This window comes from Lolium perenne, chromosome 3, assembly GCF_019359855.2.
Source record: "Lolium perenne isolate Kyuss_39 chromosome 3, Kyuss_2.0, whole genome shotgun sequence".
Lineage (NCBI taxonomy): Eukaryota > Viridiplantae > Streptophyta > Magnoliopsida > Poales > Poaceae > Lolium > Lolium perenne.
The window spans coordinates 75,272,236-75,293,207 of NC_067246.2; the positions used below are offsets into that span (position 1 = coordinate 75,272,236).

At 42.2% G+C, this 20,972-nt stretch overlaps 1 protein-coding gene and 2 long non-coding RNA genes across 3 annotated transcripts; 2 read left to right on the forward strand and 1 right to left on the reverse strand.

The window, feature by feature from the left end:
* Positions 1 to 1,969: 1,969 nt before the first annotated feature.
* On the reverse strand, positions 1,970 to 5,816 carry LOC127341480 (uncharacterized). The gene is made up of 3 exons (XR_007875567.1): positions 5,386 to 5,816; positions 5,229 to 5,310; positions 1,970 to 4,692 (listed from the first exon to the last, which is right to left on the reverse strand). It is a non-coding gene; the product is annotated as an uncharacterized lncRNA (long non-coding RNA).
* Positions 5,817 to 8,913: 3,097 nt separating this feature from the next.
* On the forward strand, positions 8,914 to 11,143 carry LOC139838436 (uncharacterized). The gene is made up of 3 exons (XM_071828000.1): positions 8,914 to 9,423; positions 10,289 to 10,390; positions 10,891 to 11,143. Exons 1-3 carry the CDS (start codon positions 9,241 to 9,243, stop codon positions 11,008 to 11,010), a joined length of 405 nt encoding a protein of 134 aa, XP_071684101.1. The 5' UTR covers positions 8,914 to 9,240; the 3' UTR covers positions 11,011 to 11,143.
* Positions 11,144 to 14,287: 3,144 nt separating this feature from the next.
* Positions 14,288 to 15,785, forward strand: LOC127341479 (uncharacterized). The gene is made up of 3 exons (XR_007875564.2): positions 14,288 to 14,342; positions 15,331 to 15,426; positions 15,599 to 15,785. It is a non-coding gene; the product is annotated as an uncharacterized lncRNA (long non-coding RNA).
* Positions 15,786 to 20,972: the final 5,187 nt, after the last annotated feature.

Here is a 20,972-nt window from a genome sequence, read left to right on the forward strand (position 1 = left end):
GTCCCGGATGAGATCCCGGACATCACGAGGAGTTCCGGAATGGTCCGGAGAATAAGATTCATATATAGAATGTCATTTTATGTGAATTAAAATGTCGCGGAAGGTTCTATGGAAGGTTCTAGAAGGTTCTAGAAAAGTCCGGAAGAAACCACCAAGGAAGGTGGAGTCCACATGAGACTCCACCACCATGGCCGGCCAACCCTAGTGGGGGAGGAGTCCCAAGTGGACTCCCCCTTAGGGGGCCGGCCACCCTCCCATATGGGAGGTGGAACTCCCACCTCTAGTGGGAGTCCTAGCTTGGCTAGGTTTCCCCTCCATATGGAAGGTTTTTGGTTCGGGTCTTATTCGAAGACTTGGATACCAACACTTGGGGTTCCACCTATATAATGAGGGGCATAGGGGAGGGGCCCGGACACACCAAAGCCACAAGTTGGCCGCACCCCCTTGAGGCCGGCCACCCCCTCCCAAACCCTAGCCGCCCCCCTCTCCTCCATATCTTCCGCGTAGCTTTAGCGAAGCTCCGCCGGAGTTCTCCACCGCCACCGACACCACGTCGTCGTGCTGTCGGATTCAAGAGGAGCTACTACTTCCACTGCCCGCTGGAACGGGAGGTGGACGTCGTCTTCATCAACAACCGAACGTGTGACCGAGTACGGAGGTGGTGCCCGTTCGTGGCGCCGGAATCGATCGTGATCAAGATCTTCTATGCGCTTTTGCAAGCGGCAAGTGAACGTCTACCGCAGCAACAAGAGCCTCATCTTGTAGGCTTTGGAATCTCTTCAAGGGTGAGACTCGATACCCCCTCGTTGCTACCGTCTTCTAGATTGCATCTTGGCTTGGATTGCGTGTTCGCGGTAGGAAAATTTTTGTTTTCTATGCAACGTTATCCTACAGTGGTATCAGAGCCGTGTCTATGCATAGATGGTTGCACGAGTAGAACACAATGGTTTTGTGGGCGTTGATGCTCTTGTTATCTTTAGTTTGAGTACTTTGCATCTTTGTGGCATAGTGGGATGAAGCGGCTCGGACTAACTTTACATGACCGCGTTCATGAGACTTGTTCCTCGTTCGACATGCAACTTGTATTGCATAAGAGGCTTTGCGGGTGTCTGTCTCTCCTACTATAGTGAAGATTCAATTTACTCTTCTATTGAAAACATTAGTATCAACGTTGTGGTTCATGTTCGTAGGTAGATTAGATCTCTCTCGAAAACCCTAAACCACGTAAAATATGCAAACCAAATTAGAGACGTCTAACTTGTTTTTGCAGGGTTTGGTGATGTGATATGGCCATAATGTGATGACTAGGAAGCCTTCGGCGCGGCGACACGCCGCGCCCGTGGGTGAAATGTTGTTTTAATAACATATTGGGCCTAAGCACACGTAAGCAAGTGTTTATAATCTTTGTGTGTACTTAGAAGTGGTATCATACATGACTTAGTTGCTTTGCAGCAGAAGATTGTATTACAGACTTGGTGTTAAAAATCATTAACTGGAAATTTTATTGTTACTGTTAGATAGTTGATAGCTAGAAAATAGCAATCCTTCGCATGAGTGGAAGGTGAAAAATAGCTTGCCACTCATCTTATGAGCAATAGCTGGAAAGTTGGAAAGCAGTACAGGACATTTTGATTATTCACAGATGGAGCTACATGAAGTAGACATCTTAAAAAGTTCAGAGAGGGTAGAATCAATACGATCGTACTTAATCCATAATTCTAGATTGGCGTTCTTGCAGACAGTCAACACTTGTTGATATGCTATACTTCTGGTCCTGGCTATCGCTGCAAAATACCCATTTGTTACCAGTTTTCTCGATGTCACTCTTAAGTTGCGATGGCTGCATAGAACTGGCCGTGAGAAAACACAGGTTTTGGTGAACTGGCAGCTGTCGAGGGGTTGGTCCTGAATTTTATTGATAATCCCAGTGCAACAGAGGCAGACTGGGTACTGCAGACAGTGCAGCATAGAAGGCTACTTGGAAGAAGGTGCATTCAGTACCATTCTTGGTATGCATACACATTGTCCCTTGTTGTTTCCTGTCATAATTTGTAACTCTGAAGTGTCCGGTTACATAGTCCTGATGTTTCTTACAAATTACAGGCATGCTAACCTCGAGACAAATCTTGTGCAGTGGGAAATTACTAAGATCAACAGAAAGAAGGAACTCTTGAGGATATAATAAATCTGCATCAGTAATATGGTCCATTGTCCTTGCATATATCACAACTGTCAAGCCCTCTTGCAACTCCGGGGACTTCAGAAAGAACCAAATCATATATTGTTAGCGACATTGTTAGTAGGAAAAGGTTATAATAGTATAGCATGTTGAGCCAAATATGAAGCAGCTGAATAGTTCTCAGCTAACGAACCATACAGAGCATCAATATAAGAATCCTGGTCCTGTTCCATTATTGTCCAATGTCAAGGAGAACACCAATATAGGAAAGAATTCATTCTCTAAGCTAGTAGAGTAGCAAGTAAGAATTTCCGTATGATAGACATAAGGCACACTGGCACACCGCGCCCATAGGATGATACTGATGCTTGCAACAATTTGGTATGCAGGTTGCATCATAAGCCAAAAAGGTCTAATATGTAGCAGAGGAGACAAAACTTGCTAATTTAGGTCTTTCCCATAAATCATAATGCTGAGAATTTGCCTTCTATAATTAGGAAAATTATAGATCTAAGCTTTCACTGAATGACGAAAGAGCTGAGCAGATAGAAGGGGCCAGAAGTGCAAGGTGGTCTGCCTGATTTCTGTCCAAGCCGAGGTACTGAAACTTTGGTATAATCTCCATGTTGCATGTTGACTTTCTTTTCAGAAGTGTGGCATACCTCTGGCGTGTAGCTCCCGTTGTGCAATATTGTCTCACAATTTAGCAGTTCATACAAATCAGCAGCTAGAACTTAGGTCAATCTTGATTAGTCTCTTCAAAGAAGTGCAAGTTGATTTATAGACTAATAAAAGTCAGTCACGTAGTGATATCGCAGCAGTTCATTCCCACAAAAATGACCTAGAAACAAACACCACTCATTGTCGGCCTTCCTAAACACTCCTAAGTAAACGCCTTGTCCAGTTCAGCCACCTACCTGACACAACCCAATAGAGAGACTCCGGGTAAATTAAGAGGGTACGATGAATCAGAATCCATACCTGTCTGAAAGGCATCAAAGTCTTGCATCCACTGGTCCAACAAATAAATACGAGAGCAAAGTTACCAAAAATTGAGAAAAATGAAAACCAACCGCAAAAATTTGTAACCATTATTCATAATACAAATGTCCAATGAACCCAAACTTCCAAGGTAAATTAATATGTGTTGTTTTCTGAGGAGGTGCTGCCTTTTTTCAAAAGAAAGTAATTTGTATTCCTTGTGTTTAGAAAAGAAAGTTGCACAGTAACCGACATCAGCTATCCTCGACACTCAAAAGAAGTTAGCACGATGGAAAGGACAAATTCAGCTATAACAAAATAGAGTGTGTTCGACTCTCGTGGTCCTGGATAGGAAATTCATAGTAAGAAAATATAATGCTTGAGAAGATGCATCTATTATAATAACAATGAAGGCATACTGTAAAATGGTTATTAAATTGGTGACTATTGAAAGATGAATTTCATGAATTTCCAAGTCAATAGTGATCAATATAATGGTCGTGAGAATATATCATCGAATCATTAAAATAGAAATATGAATGTAACAAACATTAGAATAAAGTAAATAATGGCGCTGCATTGCTTAGAAAAAACCTGAAAGCGACGCCAACTAACAGTCAGAGTGCACAATAAGAAATATAATTAAACTGCAGTACGATTTGGCAGCTCTCAGCTTATAAAGGAAGAATCCTTTAACATAATTTGGGAATCCTGGGTGTTGCCTTCACTGCCCTTGAGGCCAACTTCAAGAGTTGGCTAGATGCATTTTATTTCAAGGCAAAAAGAAAACCCCCTTTGAAAACATAGATGTATCACAAATATCTCTCCAACAACAACTTAAAATTAATCACTAATTATACTTCTTATTTGAATCAAACAATGGACTGAAATAAGACATCTGATTGTTGCATGATGATCTGTCCCGTTGACACCATATGCAATTTTTTCGCTTCTCATCATATCTTTTCTAAGGACAGCCATGAAGGCTACCAGTGTCAGATGAAGCATGTCAGCATTAGCAGGTGAGCATTTTAAAATTTTGAAAATAAAATAACCATGTCCTTTTTGGACTGTTGCCTATAAGGGCACAACACTCATAACCTTGTTGATTTATAGTGCTTAAATGAGTCTATCTAAAGGTCTATCGCATGACCTCTGGCTGATATGCTCCAAACAATGTGGAAGGAAACATCGGAACAAATACCATAGAAGAGGGGAAGAGAGAGAGCTCACCCCAATGGACACCCGATGGCTGCCATGGGCATGGTGGCGCGACAGGTATTGTTTGCTCGCCCGTGGCGGCATGCTTATCGGTGAACAGATGTACACAGCTAGGCATGTATGATCATGTGCAGCAAACCATACACCACCATCTAAAGTAGCAGCATGAAAAAATTACACATGAGGAGAAGAGAAGCAACAGAGCTCACTCAGCAGCTGAACCTGCAGCTCAGCAAGGTGAAGCAACAGCTTCCAATGATTTCTTGGCCTATCAACCTCCGGGCCTAGCTACCAAATAGCTACTCACACAACTGCAAATAGACAAAAGAAATCGAGTTAGGTTTGCTTTTCTCCATGTGTTTACCGCTTTGCCTTCAAAAGAAAAAACACAAACAGCTGTTGCATATGAGAAAGATGCCAAATGATTTTTCCTAACATCCGGAATATGCAACTCTAAATGGCAAAGGGCAGATTGAGCAGAAGAATCATTGAATATGGTACTGTAAATGCCAAAAAGAACGGTCAAAGGAGCAGATTTTCCTAACGTTTATTTGCAGCAAGGACATGCATCTAATAGACTTCGGAAAAGTACAATATGCAAGATAATCAATAGAACTGAATAGGAAAAATAAGCTACCATTGGACTGAAATTGAAGCGATAGAGAGAGGAAACTGATATGAATCAATATGTAGCCTGATGCGCGGTTGTACTCCACATCATCTACCTTGTCGCCACATCCGAAATCCATGTTGACCAAACCAAAATCCCCAAATTTCATAGCAAGATCAGGACCAGAAAAATTAAATTTAAGAAAAAGAAAAATCCGACATCGAAGATCGAGCTCACCTGGCGTCGTGGCCATATGCATCCTCGTCGACCGCTCCACTCTCATCGCCGGGCCGTGGTCATTGCGTCCATATGCTCCTCGCTGCACCCATTGTTCGATGAGAGAGAGGGGAGGGCAGAGAGAGAACCGAGAGGAGGGTGCAGTCAGGCAGCATACCTGCTCCTCGACGTGGCTGGTGTCGCCTGCAAGCCTCCCGTGCGCCGGCAACCTCCTCCTTGTCCCATGGGGAGGCCGGGAGGGTGCAGCGAGGCAGCCTCCTCCTTGTCCCGGCGGCGCCCTGGAGGTGTAGTAGCCGCATGTGCCGAAATAATGGCCGCCGGAGCTGGAACGGCCGATTCTCGCTGAACCTTACCGGCGGCGAGCCGGATCGGCTGGAGGCGAGCCGCCGCAGGAGAGACGGCAGTAGAGTTCCAGCACATCATCACGATTGGGGCAAGGGTTTGGTGCGGCGGCGGGGGAATCTGCAAGGGAGACCATGCAAGAGGTACGCCGGCCGGCGGAGGCATGGGAGGACGGGGAGGTTCGGCGTTGTTGGAGCTCGTCGAAGCAGTGGTACATGGTAGAGATGGTATTCCACAAAACGCTGACACGGGTCCTTCGAGAGAGGTCAGCAGAGGAAAAAAAGATCCGGTTAAAGCGGCGGAACCGTCCCGAAATCACAGCTGCGTGACACGTAGTTCTTGTAAAAAATGGATGAAAGAGCCACGATCGTGTAAAACCAGAAGCACCGGAGATTACAGGTGCACCTAAGGAAGGAAATTTCTCCTATAAATGTTCTAATACTACCCGGGCATGCAAGGGCTCTGAGAGGGGCAAATCCATCTGGTTCGTTCGTTCCACCAGCGCCAATCCCGCTTTTCACTGCAGCCGTCCAATCGGTCATTTTTTTCTCACTTCTTCTGTGTCCTACGGAGCCAATGACGACTGGGGCCAGCTTCGTTTGGGACCCGGCCATCAGAGGCAGCCTAGGGTGCTCATTCGCGTCGCCTTCCGTCTCCTACCACGGGAGACGGTGAAAACCTAGATCGGCGTGGAGCCGTGGACGACCCCCAATCCTCCCCGCCCCTCTCCTCCCCAATGGCGATCTCCTTCTCCCCCGCGCGGCGACACCGGACGCTCGGGACGGAGCGGCGCGGCGACTGTGCCGGCGCAGATGCCGGAGGCGCGACGACGGCGGTTACGGGTGGAGCCGCCTCCCGAATCTCTCCGTCATGGCGCGAGCGAGCTCAGATCGAGCGGGGGCGGCTGTGAGCGGCCGCGGCGTGCTCCGGCTCAGGGAAGGGGAGGCCGGCGCGAGCTCGGGAAGGGCGGGCGTGGGCGGGCTTGGTTGGGCGCGGCGAGCTCCGGCTCCGTCTCATGGGGCAGGTGGAGGAGCACGACGCCGGGGCTCCAGCTCGTGGAGAAGAGCCGGTAGACAGAGGACGGCGAGCGACGACCGCGGAGGTACGTGTGGCGTCAGGACAAGCAAGCGAGGGATGACCAAGTCAGATCCACCTTCAGGTAAGGCTCGTCCCTTTCTTGCCTCCATTCTTCTCTTTGTATCTCTGGCCAGAGATGGATGGGTCCGTCCGCCGCGATTCAGATTTCCGTGTCTTGCTGCTGACGAGCTCTGATCTCTAATAGTTTTGTGGAAATTCGCGGGTTTGTGCAGAGGCAGCAGCAACGCATGTTTGCCATTATCAACCTGTAGATTTGGTACTATATTAGTTTGAAGATTGTGTCGGATCCACAAGAGAGGCAAAATATGGAGTGGAAACTACAGTCCAGGTTTGTGTACTTCGATTTTTTTTGTTTCTTTGGTGAATCAGGTGAGCTGATTTGGGGCTTTTCCTCTTTGTTTGTGTAGACACTGCAGGCTTTGAAAGATTTGGATGGAGCACAGGTCGGGATGCTCCCGTTCATCTTTGGTGAGTGTGCCAATCTGCAGCATCCTTGGTAATTTTGAACTGTTAGAATCTGTTACACGTTAATTGTAAATCTTGAAAGATATTAATCTTGGCCAGTGTGCCAATCTGCAGCATTCTTTAGATTTCTTTTAGGATATTAACACATTTTTTGCTGTACAAAGGAGATGATATAGGATTTTACTTTAGCCTATATCTTCTCTTTTGCTAACAATGAAATAATATATCAGACCAGAGGGATTAGTTGAGATCAGGAGTTTAGTTGCATGCTTGAGTAACTGCTTAAAATAGTTGTTGGTGTTGCCTCCCAGATGATTATTTATAGTTTGTTGGTTCATGAGGAACCATCAAGCATATTTGGCTTTTATTCATATTCCTCCTTACTATACAATGTATATCAATTCGAGGAAGAATAAATTGTAAGAACAACAGGCTACACTTTCTCTCAGATCCTGGACAAATTCCTCCTACTTTGTGCCTACATCATCTAGGATTTTCTCCACTCCTGATATGTATTGGTGCCACTGTTTGCAGATTTGGTGTGCTTTGGGTTGAATCTGGGTTGTTTTTATGGATACGATTGTGGATGCGCTTCGCCGTCATTGTCACCGAGGCTGCAAGACATCATGCTGGTGGACATGGTGGTGGCGCTTGACCTGGTAGAGTGGTTTTCATGATGTATTCTTTCTGGGAAGAAACACAAGGGATAAATCTGAAATTGTGGAATCAAAGAATGGTTAGTGCAGTTCATGTATTTTCTCAGTTGTTATGATTATGATCTGGACCTAAATATAGGTTAGAAGTCTAAAGTACTGTTCAAAGCTTCTCTCCACGTGTAATGATATTCCTTGCTACAGGCTAGCTTTGGTCATATTTTGGGTATGTTGTAGATGTTTCCGTGCACTGCTCATTTCTGAGAAATATGTTGTAGCTTTGGTCATATTTTGGGTATTTCTAAGAAACTTGTATTCTTTACGTCTTCTGTTTAGCTAGGCTGCAGTTTTTTACAGGGAAATATGTTGGCTTCATCATTATAGATATTAACAAATGTGTGCTTCATATGCTGCAAGATTCTTATTGTTACTCTTTTGGTAAAAGGGAGAGGTTCTTGTACTGTTTGGATAGAATTATGAGTCCCTCGTGGCTTATATGTCTTATAAAGCTAGGAAGAATTTAATTTTTGGATATTTGTGTTTCATTTTTGTTTTATGATGTTGACATTCTGTTCGTGATAGCATTTCAGCCAACATCTTATATGCTCATCTTATTCCCCAGCTTATAAGAAGATAAATCAAATTACATGGAGAATTTGCCCGGCCTGCTCATCTCTAGGCACAACAAGGCGTTCGGTGAACCTGCAACAACACAACACAATGGGAGGTTGGTTCTCTTGCCAAGTTCTTGTGTTTGTTCATATTTGAGTCCTCTGATAATAATTAGCCACTCAACCACTATCCAGAAGTTGAAGTTTGCACTGATTGTATTTTTACCTCTTCTCCTTTTTGGATTCATCTCGATTTGAGTTGTTTGTTTTTTTACGTTTGTTTCTTCTTGTTTACCCCACTTCTGTCCCGTGTTCTTCAGGTAGGCACTGCACCCGTCCTCTTCAAGAAATCACTCAATTCTATTGCCAGTCATTCTCCTTGGGATTGTGAAGGAACGAAGAAAGTATGGTGCATCTCAGCAGGAGATGTTGGTTGATCAATCTTCATGTCTTTGTGTGCTCAATGAGAGCATGACAATAAATTTTAGAAATTGTACTGTTTGCATCATTCCAGGAGTCACAGTTAGCTGTCCAATTTGCACCATTCATGATCTTCTTAAGTATGACTAATACATATTAACGATTTATCACTTTGATCCGACCCACATGTCATAGGCAGAGGCCAAGTTTTGTTAACTTTTGGGGGCATCTCAGGTCAGGTTTTCCTGATGTACCATTGCTAGATACATCTAGCATCCTGTAAATTTTTATGGTTTATGCAATGGATCCATTCTTTACCTAAAAGGCATGCGCTGTTCTGTTAGTTACGCTTCCCACTTAGTGTTTGGAGAATGTTCCATCCTTTAACCAGTGCTATCTTTTCAGCCTCGGTTGGCACCACAGATGGTAGAAGTTCCCCGCAGCACCTTTAATTTCGATTTTGAGTACGAAAGAATGATTCTTGCCAAGGCAGAGAAGGAGAACCCCAACTGGGGCAAGTTTGTGGCTGAAAGGCAGACACCACCAACACAACAACAACCACAGCCACCAGGAGGGCCAAGACACACAACTTCCACTACTTCTATGGTAAACAATATTTCCCACTTCTTCTCCCCCTCACCCTCCCTCCTTTCTGCCTAAGGAGCCTTACATTAATATGATGAATCATGTAAAAATGATCTTTTGCAGTTTGTTCAAAGCTAGCAGCACCTTCTGTTGGTTCTTTTAACCCTTTTTCCTATCTAACTGACTGTATTAGTTATGCAAATTTACTTATAAGTCGTGTTGTGCTTGAATTTCCATCAGATCAGACTTGAAGCCCATTCGTCCTGTGCATCTAAAATAAATTTTGCTTGAACTTTCTATTTGCTCAGACTCCAAACCAGTCTCATCTATAAATTTTCAGTGAGGCATGCTATTATTAAGCCCAAAACCTTAAGTTATGTAGTCAAGTGCATGCCATCCATTGCCAGTTAAATTTGACTGTTGCAGTGAGAATTGGTACCATGGTTTCTACACCCATTTTTTTTTGAAAGATAGGTTAATCTACTTGTTATAGTTCTGTTCAAGTGAAAGCCTTTCATGTGCGGTTAGCTCTGATGAATTTGAATAGTATGTTTGGGTCCTTTAGATGTTCAAAACCCAGGGGAGAGACAGACCAGCCATCACTTGTGTTTATTGTTATAAGTTCTCTTTCATCTTTCTTTCCTCTCTTATTTTATGGTTTTACCCATTTGTATCTTCAGTAAAATCCTGCAGATGCAGGCATTTCATGAAACTTCTGTTCTCTGAAATGAATTTTATGATTCCGTTATAGGATCCTCGCCTCCTTTGCATCCTTCCACATGATAAATACTTGCCAGATGTTTATAGCAGATGAGTACCTTATCAAAATCTATGAATAATAGAATATCTCTGAAGGCTTATTTTCCTCTGTTTTGCCTTTATGCAGGCTGCATCAGTAGATCCAGTTGTGGAGAAGTATATCTCGATGGGGCTTGGACGTCAAGCTGTGTCATTTGCCGTGTTAAATTATGGAGATAATCCAACGAAGGCATGCTCCTTTCCCCTTGTTCATCTTGTACTTTAGCAAAACTATCTTTCATCATCATCAGTTACTAAAACCAATGCTCTGCTAGCTCAAAATGTTTGTCCAAAACCAATTGAATAGGTACATACAGCTGACTGCTCTTACGATTTGTAGTCAATTTGATGCACTTCTCCGTACCATGTACTATTCAACGGTAAAGCTACGCTTGCTGTTCTGTTGGCCTAGCTTGTTAAAATAGTTGTCTCTGTGGGAAAGAAACTCCTTGTCTATTTAGAAAATATTGATTGTAGTCGGCCATTTTTTTAGAGTAAAATGTTGTCCAGTCTGGGTAAAGCTGTAAACCACAAAGTTTAAAATTGTAAATAATTCTACAGTAGTCGAATCCCTCAGGAGACTTTGTGTTATGCCGATTAATTCAGTAGTAGGACTTTTTCTCATGGCTTTCAATTTTCAGCAAAACTTGCAAGTAGTATAATAAATCTGGTACCTTGTGTCCTGTTCAGGTGAAGGAGTTTGTGAAATCCTACAACGCACTCCACGAGATGGGCTTCACCTCCCCGAAAGTCCCTGAGTTGCTGGCGATCCACGACAACGACCTCTACAAAGTTATCCAGCAATTGTAAAGCGCATAATAGTCCACCACGAGTGGACACCTTTTGTCCCATTCCCATCCTATGCTGCTCAGCCAGAACCGTACCACATAGATGCAATATTTGCCATCGCTTGCCTTGGCTTGATTGTTTGTTTGGGTCTTGGCTTGAGGTACTGACCAGTCCTGAATGGAGTTAAATCGCATACTTAGGCGGTTACACTAGCTACCTGTTGTGCAATGTGAACTCTGAAGGCATGTACTCATGCAAGGTGCTTAGAGATATGCTTAGAAAATCAAATTGGTACTCATGCAAGGTGCTTAGAGCCAGGGTGGGGGACGGCCGCGCTGACGGGCCGAAGGAGGCGTTGCAGGAGCGCGCACGGAGGACGGCGGAGGCGCGTGGTGAGTGGCTTGAGATGGTCGTCCACAACTGGCTTGAGCTCGAGATCTCCTTCTTCAGCGTGTTCCATCCACAGGAAGAGAAGAGGAAGGAGCTGGGCGACTGGCGGCCGCCGCGCATCGGCGACCTCGGCCTCCCCGCGCATCTGTGTCTAGCTTTCTTTGCCATTAACTGTACATTTTGTGCGCTTTGGTTTGAACCTGAAATTATTTTGGGGGTACATATTCTGAAATGATTGATGCAAGCCCATGATCTGCTCCGATGATTCATGCTTTCCAAGCTTGTTTCCCAGGTATCTGCTAGGTTGGAAGGAGTGGCGATGATCTTGTGACAGTTGCTGCTTGAGCCGAGTACTATCCCCACCGTTCCACTGTTGAAGCTGACGAGAACAGGGTGTGGGTAATGGCCCTACCAGGCTCTCCATTTGTCTTGTTTGTGAGTAATATTTGACATGGCTTAATTTATAGTATCATAAATACTACATGAAAGGAACACATGCTCTAACCAAACTTAATCGACAATAAATTGTTAAGCGAGGTGAACACATATTTTACTTGATTCATTTGCTTTGTTGTACACTATATGCTTAGTAGTGATCGAATTATTTCACATAGATGTTCTGAACATTCTGTAGTATTCCATTCCAGTGGAAACTGAGATACATCAATTTTGCATTACTTTCTCATGGTCCACTCATTTTTGCCTCTTTCTTTTAATTGTAGTCTATGGGCGATGAATGTATACGAGTGTGTCAGTGAAATGATGCTCATTAATAGTACATGGGTCTTTTAGTAGTAGTGGTATTCACATGGTTTCTCATGGTCCACTCATTTTTGTCTCTTTCTTTTAATTGTAGTCTATGGGTGATGAATATACACGAGTGTGTCAGTGAAAGTGATGCTCATTAATAGTACATATATCTCTGCTCATTGGCACTCTTTCATTTTGTACTACTACTGATTTGATAGGCTTGCTTTTGAATATGTTGTCCAATTTGAGAGCTATAAGGTTTTAGAAAAAATTACTCTTCAAATTATAGTGCATGTGCTCTTCAATCCGATCAATATACCTGTAATTCTGAAATATTTAAATGTCTGCATCTTTTTTTCTTCAGATTCTTGTGTTTACGGTTGACACCTACTGGTAGTCCTCCTCAGTCCTAACCTGGACGGTAGCGGAGGCGTGGATGTTGCAGATGCCTCCGAGGCGCTCGAGCAAATGGTCCCTTCATCTCCCATCAAGTGATCCAAGGATGGTAAGAAACCTTCACTAGCTTCAACATCACCGCCCGTGTGAGATTTACATATTTTACTTTTGTGTATGCTGCAAATCAGTGCTTGAGTACCCCCGTTCTCTGGCCTTTGCTTTTCTTTCATTCTGCGAGTATGTGAAAGTCGTGTTTCTATATGCGCATGTATGTCTCAGCTTGTTATTGTTGAGTACAATCTTAGTTTCTTGAAGTCATTGGTTATCTTATTTTAATCTTGAGGATTTTGAGTACAAAGTAAAATTTGCAAACCCTACATCCAAGTATGATCGCTTCCACATGTACCTTATAATGGCGAGCTACGAGTCTGTACTTTACAAGGTGTTCCTTAATTCTACATGTTACTCCTAGCAGTAAGGTTTTAGCCATTTTAATCATGCTCCCAGTTATGGGGCATGTATTAACTGACTATGCTTATGGTGAAACTTATAGAATGCTACTTCCTTACCAATATCAACGTAATAAGAGAGTTTCTCCTATCTCGCTAACCAGTAAGTTTCAGTGTAAAAAAGATAGGTTCTACGTCTACCGTTAAGTTCTTGTTTTGGCAGTAAGTGCATGGTTTCCGTTCGTATTTGATTGTTTCTCTATAAGAACAAATTTGGCAATTTTGTTAGTCTCATATACTCCCTGTAAAAACATAAAGTTGTTATGTCACATGGTCTTTCTTTTGTCATTTGCACTTTAGCAGCCATATGACCGGTATCTTGGTCGACAATAACCGGCATTGCAGTTTATGTCTTAAGAGAAGGAGACAAATGTAAGGAATTTCCATAGTTGGTTTAGAGGTATTTTGTATACGTGATACATTTATTTTCTTATTATCTCTGGAATTGTTTACTTGTGATAAGTTGAATAAATGCCTGATGTAGTATATTCAAATGGATATTTAATTTAGGACCAGAAGAAGTGAAATCGTATTTTTTTATCATGCTAACATCATGAAGTTGCCTTAGGGTATTTGAAAAGTGTACTTTTTTTCTAATAGTATTGATTGATTTCTAGCAGATTGCATTACCTTTATTTCTGAAATACATTTCTTTAAGATTTCGTACTATTTTTCTAAATGTATTGTGTTAGGATTCTGAAATAACAACATATTGTCTTAGGGTTCTGAAATGTTTAATCTGTTTTGTCCTCTATCAAGTGCTAGGTAAAACTTGGGGCGAGTAGCGGATAGTGTGGATGGCCGCGATAGAGTACTTGCTCAGCAGATTAGATGGTTCGTTTTACTTCATAACATGGTTAGTTTTACTTCATTCCGTCTACATTTATTGGTTATATGAGCATAGCTAACTTTTTTGTTGGGATATTCATATATACATAACTGGAAAGGAATTATTCATTTGCCACTGTAACGTATTGTTTGGAACACAATCTCTCTTCTTTGCTTACTAGGAGCTGCTGGCAAAAGTGCATGCATCTTTGTCTTGGTTTGGGACTAATGCTTGAAAATAATTATCTTGTTGTGAAGTGGTGAGAAACTGAGAATTGTACTGAAATTAATGATATATGCACGATGTCGAGCTGCTTTTGATGGGCTGGAAAAATGGATGAACTCGTTTCATATAGTTAACCAAATGCATATGTATCCATTTCTGAACCCAACGCTTATGTTCAATGCTTCTCCTTTACTTGACAGGTATCAAAGACGTAGAGGAAGAGAGCCACTTAACGCCATGTTGGTCTCCTGAAGGTGATCTGAAACCCTTATCTATTTTCTTTCAATCAGCTGGAATCTATTGCTATTGTCTACCATCCTAGGAATCAAAACTTCACAAAAGTAATAAGGTGGGTTGGACTTTATCCGTGGGTTTCGTATAAAAAGGATACATCTCAGATTGTTAAACTTCTGGAAAATTATATCTGAAGCAATGCACCCTGTACCCTGTACCATACCTAATGCACCACTCAATTTTGAACTTTACCCTTCACTTCTAGGACTACGTCAGTTTCTGTTCTTCTCCATTTTCCTGATGCCAACTTTTGTAGTGGCTGAGATTGTTTGTAGTTACGGAATTTGACCAGATTCTGGAAATTGTTCCCTGTGAAATCCCTGGCGGCAACGCCTGTACTAGAATAATATCTTGATCCTTGGGACTTTGTCTCCCTTTCCTGTACTGAAATAATATCTTGATCCTTGGGACTATGTCTCCCTTGAATGTTGCTTGTGCTTCCAAAGACAGCATTTTGTCTGGGTTACCTATTAACATAGTTGATGCAGTATGCAAACATCCTACATAGTCATGAGTTCTAGGAAGTTTCCTCTCCCTTGTGCAGCAAAAAAATGCTGCCAAGTCATTCTTATTATGTCAGAGCTTTTCATTACAATATATCCTTGCTCGTTCTTTGTTCTCTTTGATCATCCTTTTTACGGTTAGTACTAGCGACCAATTCTGATTTGTATTGGTTCTAAATAGTTTATGATTAAATATATAATTGCAAGATCTTCATTCTTGGTCCCTCATTTTTTTCAGGGTATTGAGAATAGTCTTCTTTTTAATAATCTTGGTAACCTGGGATTTGTGTTAAAAACCACCTTATCATATGGATGCGATTGGTAGAGCAGTGACATTCAATTTTCATAAGTCCAATATTTGTATTTCCTTTTTTGTAGGATTGATTTCCATATCTTTTTTTTTGCCTTCTTGTTTTGTAAGTATAACTCTGCCTATGCCTTTTAGGAATAGCTGGGCCCAGGTAAAGGAGGAGGGTTGTGTTAGGCTTGGCGAGCCAACGATAAAAACCAATCATTCTTATGGATGTGAAACCCTTGTTTTGTAAGTATGCAATGCCCTTCAATTCTTTCAGTAAGGAATTGTGCAGTATTTATTGGCACTTGTTTAGATAATCTACTTTCTGCACAAGATTTCAGAAGATTTCTGCATAAGTTTTATTTTCCAAATTTTACTGTCCAACTCATGGATTTTGTTGTGATTGTGAAACCTGTAGGAATAGGTATCGAGCGCCTAGGGCATGTTCCGCAATCTCTGGATGTGCTGCTTGCCGCCATTGGCTATTTACTATGCTGCGACTTTTTGATTCTATCATCTATGTTGTATGACAATGTACTGCTATTGGTGATTTTGTGATCAACTTCGTGTGCAACCAAAGTATTAGTTGTCTTACTGTTGATTCATTTGCGTTTTATTTCTTGCTGATTGTCTCCATGATTTCACTTACTGGTAAGGTATGGCTTCAATTCAGGCTCCGGTTCGGTCTTTGGGCTGGGGCACAACGGGTCTTCTCATGTATTGATTCTGCCATTTGCGCGATAGCGCAACCGGTCATCTAGTAAAGAAAAAGAAGAAGGAAACCGGCTGGAAAAAAGTCACGACCGGAGATCTCCCTTAATCACGCTTTGTACAAAAGAAAAGAAAGAAGAAAAGGAAACAAATATTAGGCATCAAGAAAAACCAGTCGGGCGTCTACAGGAGAAATTTTCTATGTGGCTAATCGTGATTGAACAAAACTATCGATGAAACAGTGACCAAAACGCTGCCGTTGCGGCAAAAAGGGTCAGCCTTGATATAGTTATATATGAATATGTATGAGACGATCATTATTGTATTGTGGCAACCGGCAGGAGCCTTATGGTTGTCTTTAAAATTCATGTTGAGTAGTATTTCAAAGTAGTTGTAATAGTTGCTACATGGAGGACAATCATGAAGACGGCGCCATTGACCTTGACGCTACGCCGACGATGATGGAGATCATGCCCGAAGATGATGGAGATCATGTCCGTGCTTTGGAGATGAAGATCAAAGGCGCAAAGACAAAAGGGCCATATCATATCACATATGAACTGCATGTGATGTTAATCCTTTTATGCATCTTATTTTGCTTAGATCGCGACGGTAGCATTATAAGATGATCCCTCACTAAAATCTCAAGATAATAAAGTGTTCATCCTTAGTAGCACCGTTACCAAGTCTTGTCGTTTCGAAGCATCTCGTGATGATCGGGTGTGATAGATTCAATAAGTACATACAACGGGTGCAAGACAGTTTTGCACATGCGGATACTAAGGTGGCCTTGACGAGCCTAGCATGTACAGACATGGTCTCGGAACACGTGATACCGAAAGGTAGAGCATGAATCATATGGTTGATATGATGAACACTTTGAGTGTTCGCCATTGAAATCACACCTTTTCTCGTGATGATCGGGTTTAGGTGCGGTGGATTTGGTTCGTGTGATCACTAAGACAATGCGAGGGATATTGTTTTGAGTGGGAGTTCACTTAGATTTTTAATTATGTTGAATTAAAATTTGAACTCAATTTGTCATAAACTTAGTCTAAACTTTTGCAAATATATGTTGTAGAGATGGCGTCCCCAATCAATTTTAATCAGTTCCTAGAGAAAGAGAAACTTAAGAGCAACGGTAGCAACTTCACCGACTGGTTCCGTCATGTGAGGATCTTCCTCTCTGGCGAAAATCTGCAATATGTGCTTGATGCACCGCTAGGTGACCCTCCTGCAGAACTGAAACCGATGAAGTAAAAGCTGTTTACGAGACTCGGAAAACTCGGTACTCTCAAGTTCAGTGTGCCATCCTGTGCAGTTTGGAATCCGATCTTCAAAAACGTTTTGAGCACCACGATCCTCATGAGTTGATGAATGAGCTGAAAGCTATATTCGAGACTCATGCGGCCGTGGAATGCTATGAAGCATCGAAACAATTCTTCAGCTGTATGATGGAAGAAGGCAGCTCCGTTAGTGAGCACATGCTCGCCATGACCGGGCATGCGAAGAAACTCAGTGACTTGGGAATAGTGATTCCTAACAGACTGGGGATTAATCGTGTCCTTCAATCACTGCCACCAAGTTACAAGAACTTCGTGATAAACTACAATATGCAGAACATGAACAAGGAGTTACCTGAACTCTTTGGCATGCTAAAAGCTGCTGAGATTGAGATCAAGAAAGAGCACCAAGTGTTGATGGTCAACAAGACCACCAGTTTCAAGAAACAGGGCAAGTCTAAGGGAAAATTCAAGAAGGGTGGCAAGAAAGCTGCCACGCCTCCTGTGAAACCTAAGAATGGCCCTAAGCCTGATGCTGAGTGCTATTACTGCAAGGAGAAGGGACACTGGAAGCGTAATTGCTCCAAGTATCTGGCTGATCTAAAGAACGGCCTTGTCAAGAAGAAGAAAGAAGGTATATCTGATATACATGTTATAGATGTTCATTTCACTGGTTCTCGTTCTAGTACCTGGGTATTTGATACTGGTTCGGTTGCTCATACTTGTAACTCGAAACAGGAACTAAAGAATAAACGACAACTGCTGAAAGATGAAGTGACGATGCGCGTTGGAAACGGATCCAAGGTCAATGTGATCGCAGTCGGCACACTTCCTCTACATCTACCTTCGGGATTAGTTTTAAGCCTAAATAATTGTTATTATGTACCTGCGTTGAGCATGAACATTATATCTGGATCTTGTTTAATGCAAGACGGTTATTCATTCAAGTCTGAGAATAATGGTTGTTCTATTTTTATGAATAATATCTTTTATGGTCGAGCACCACAAAAGAATGGCTTATTTCTGTTAGATCTCGATAGTAGTGACACGCACATACATAACGTAAATGCTAAACGAATTAAATTGAATGATAATTCTACTTATATGTGGCACTGTCGTCTTGGTCATATTGGAGTGAAACGCATGAAGAAACTCCATACTGATGGATTACTTGAATCACTTGACTTTGAGTCACTTGATAGATGCGAAGCATGTCTAATGGGAAAAATGACTAAGACTCCATTTTCTGGTATGATGGAGCGAGCTACTGACTTATTGGAAATTATACATACCGATGTGTGTGGACCAATGAGCGTAGCATCACGCGGTGGTTATCGTTATGTTCTAACCTTCACAGATGATCTGAGTAGATATGGGTATATCTATTTCATGAAACATAAATCCGAAACTTTCGAGAAGTTTAAGGAATTCCAAAGTGAAGTAGAAAATCAACGTAACAAGAAGATCAAATTTCTACGATCTGATCGTGGAGGTGAATATCTGAGTTATGAGTTTGGCATGCATTTAAAGAAATGCGGAATACTTTCACAATTGACACCGCCGGGAACACCTCAACGTAACGGTGTGTCCGAACGTCGTAATCGAACTCTCTTAGATATGGTTCGTTCTATGATGTCTCTTACTGATTTGCCATTATCTTTTTGGAGTTATGCATTAGAGACAGCCGCATTCACTTTAAATAGAGCACCATCAAAATCCGTAGAAACGACACCGTATGAATTATGGTTTAATAAGAAACCTAAGCTGTCGTTCCTGAAAGTTTGGGGTTGCGAAGCCTATGTAAAGAAGTTACAACCGGACAAGCTAGAACCCAAAGCGGAGAAATGCATCTTCATAGGATACCCTAAGAAAACTATAGGGTACACTTTCTATCACAGATCCGAAGGCAAAATCTTTGTTGCTAAGAACGGAACCTTTCTTGAGAAAGAATTTCTCACTAAAGAAGTGACTGGAAGAAAAGTAGAACTCGATGAGATTGATGAATCTATACTCGTTGATCAGAGTAGCGTAGTACCGGAAGTTGTACCTGTACCGCCTACACCGGCAACAGAGGAAGCTAATGATAATGATCATGAAACTTCGAACGAGGAAACTACTGAACCTCGCAGATCGACAAGGGAACGTACCACTCCAGATTGGTATGATCCTTGTCTAAATGTCATGATTGTGGATAACAATGATGAGGACCCTGCGACGTATGAAGAAGCGATGATGAGCCCAGATTCCAACAAATGGCAAGAAGCCATGAAATCCGAAATGGGATCCATGTATGATAACAAAGTATGGACTTTGGTAGACTTACCTGATAGCCGAAAGGCTGTCGAGAATAAATGGATCTTCAAGAGAAAAACAGATGCTGATGGTAATATTACTGTCTATAAAGCTCGACTTGTCGCAAAGGGTTTCCGAACAAATTCAAGGAGTTGACTACGATGAGACTTTCTCACCTGTAGCGAAGCTAAAATCTTTGAGGATTTTGTTAGCAATAGCTGCATTTTTCGATTATGAGATTTGGCAGATGGATGTCAAAACGGCGTTCCTTAATGGAGACATTGAGGAAGAGTTGTATATGGTACAACCCAAAGGTTTTGTCGATCCTAAAAATGCTGACAAAGTATGCAAACTTCAGCGTTCAATCTATGGACTGAAGCAAGCATCGAGAAGTTGGAACCGACGCTTTGATAAGGTGATCAAAGACTTCGGGTTTATACAGTGTCATGGAGAGGCCTGTATTTACAAGAAAGTGAGTGGGAGCTCTGTAGCATTCCTGATATTATATGTAGATGACATATTATTGATCGGGAATGATATAGAACTATTAAGCAGTGTTAAAGGTTATTTGAATAATAGTTTTTCAATGAAAGACCTTGGTGAAGCATCATATATATTAGGCATCAAGATCTATAGAGATAGATCAAGACACCTAATAGGGCTATCACAGAGTACATATCTGGACAAGATTCTAAAGAAGTTTAGAATGGACGAAAGTAAGAAAGGGTTCTTACCTATGTTACCAGGCAAAGTCTTGAGTAAGACTCAAGGACCGGCTACGGCAGAAGAAAGAGAAAGGATGAGTAAAATCCCCTATGCCTCGGCAGTAGGATCTATCATGTATGCCATGCTATGTACTAGACCGGATATAGCACATGCTGTTAGTTTGACTAGCAGATACCAAAGTGATCCAGGAATGGAACACTGGACAGCGGTCAAGAATATCCTGAAGTACTTGAAAAGAACTAAGGATATGTTTCTTTGTTATGGAGGTGACCAAGAGCTCGTTGTAAATGGTTACACCGATGCAAGTTGGAACACTGATCCTGATGACTCTAAGTCACAATCTGGGTACGTGTTTATATTGAATGGTGCTGCAGTAAGCTGGGCAAGCTCGAAGCAGTGCACGGTGGCGAAGTCTTCAACAGAATCAGAGTACATAGCGGCTTCAGAGGCTTCATCAGAAGCGGTATGGATGAAGAGGTTCATTGTAGAGTTCGGTGTGGTTCCTAGTGCATTGGACCCATTAATCATTTACTGTGATAACATGGGTGCCATCGCCAATGCACAAGAGCCAAGGTCACACAAGAGGCTGAAGCATATCAAGCTGCGTTACCACTCGATTCGCGAGTACATCGAAGATGGAGAAGTAAAGATTTGCAAAGTACACACTGATCTGAATGTAGCAGATCCGTTGACTAAAGCTCTCCCTAGGGCAAAGCATGACCAACACCAGAATGCCATGGGTGTTAGGTATATTACAATGTAATCTAGATTATTGACTCT

Coding starts and splice junctions, on each gene's coding strand:
- LOC139838436 (XM_071828000.1), top strand. CDS start 9,241: ATGGTAGAAGTTCCCCGCAGCACCTTTAATTTCGATTTTGAGTACGAA. Junction 9,424..10,288: donor CAACTTCCACTACTTCTATG/GTAAACAATATT, acceptor GCCTTTATGCAG/GCTGCATCAGTAGATCCAGT. Junction 10,391..10,890: donor ATGGAGATAATCCAACGAAG/GCATGCTCCTTT, acceptor TGTCCTGTTCAG/GTGAAGGAGTTTGTGAAATC.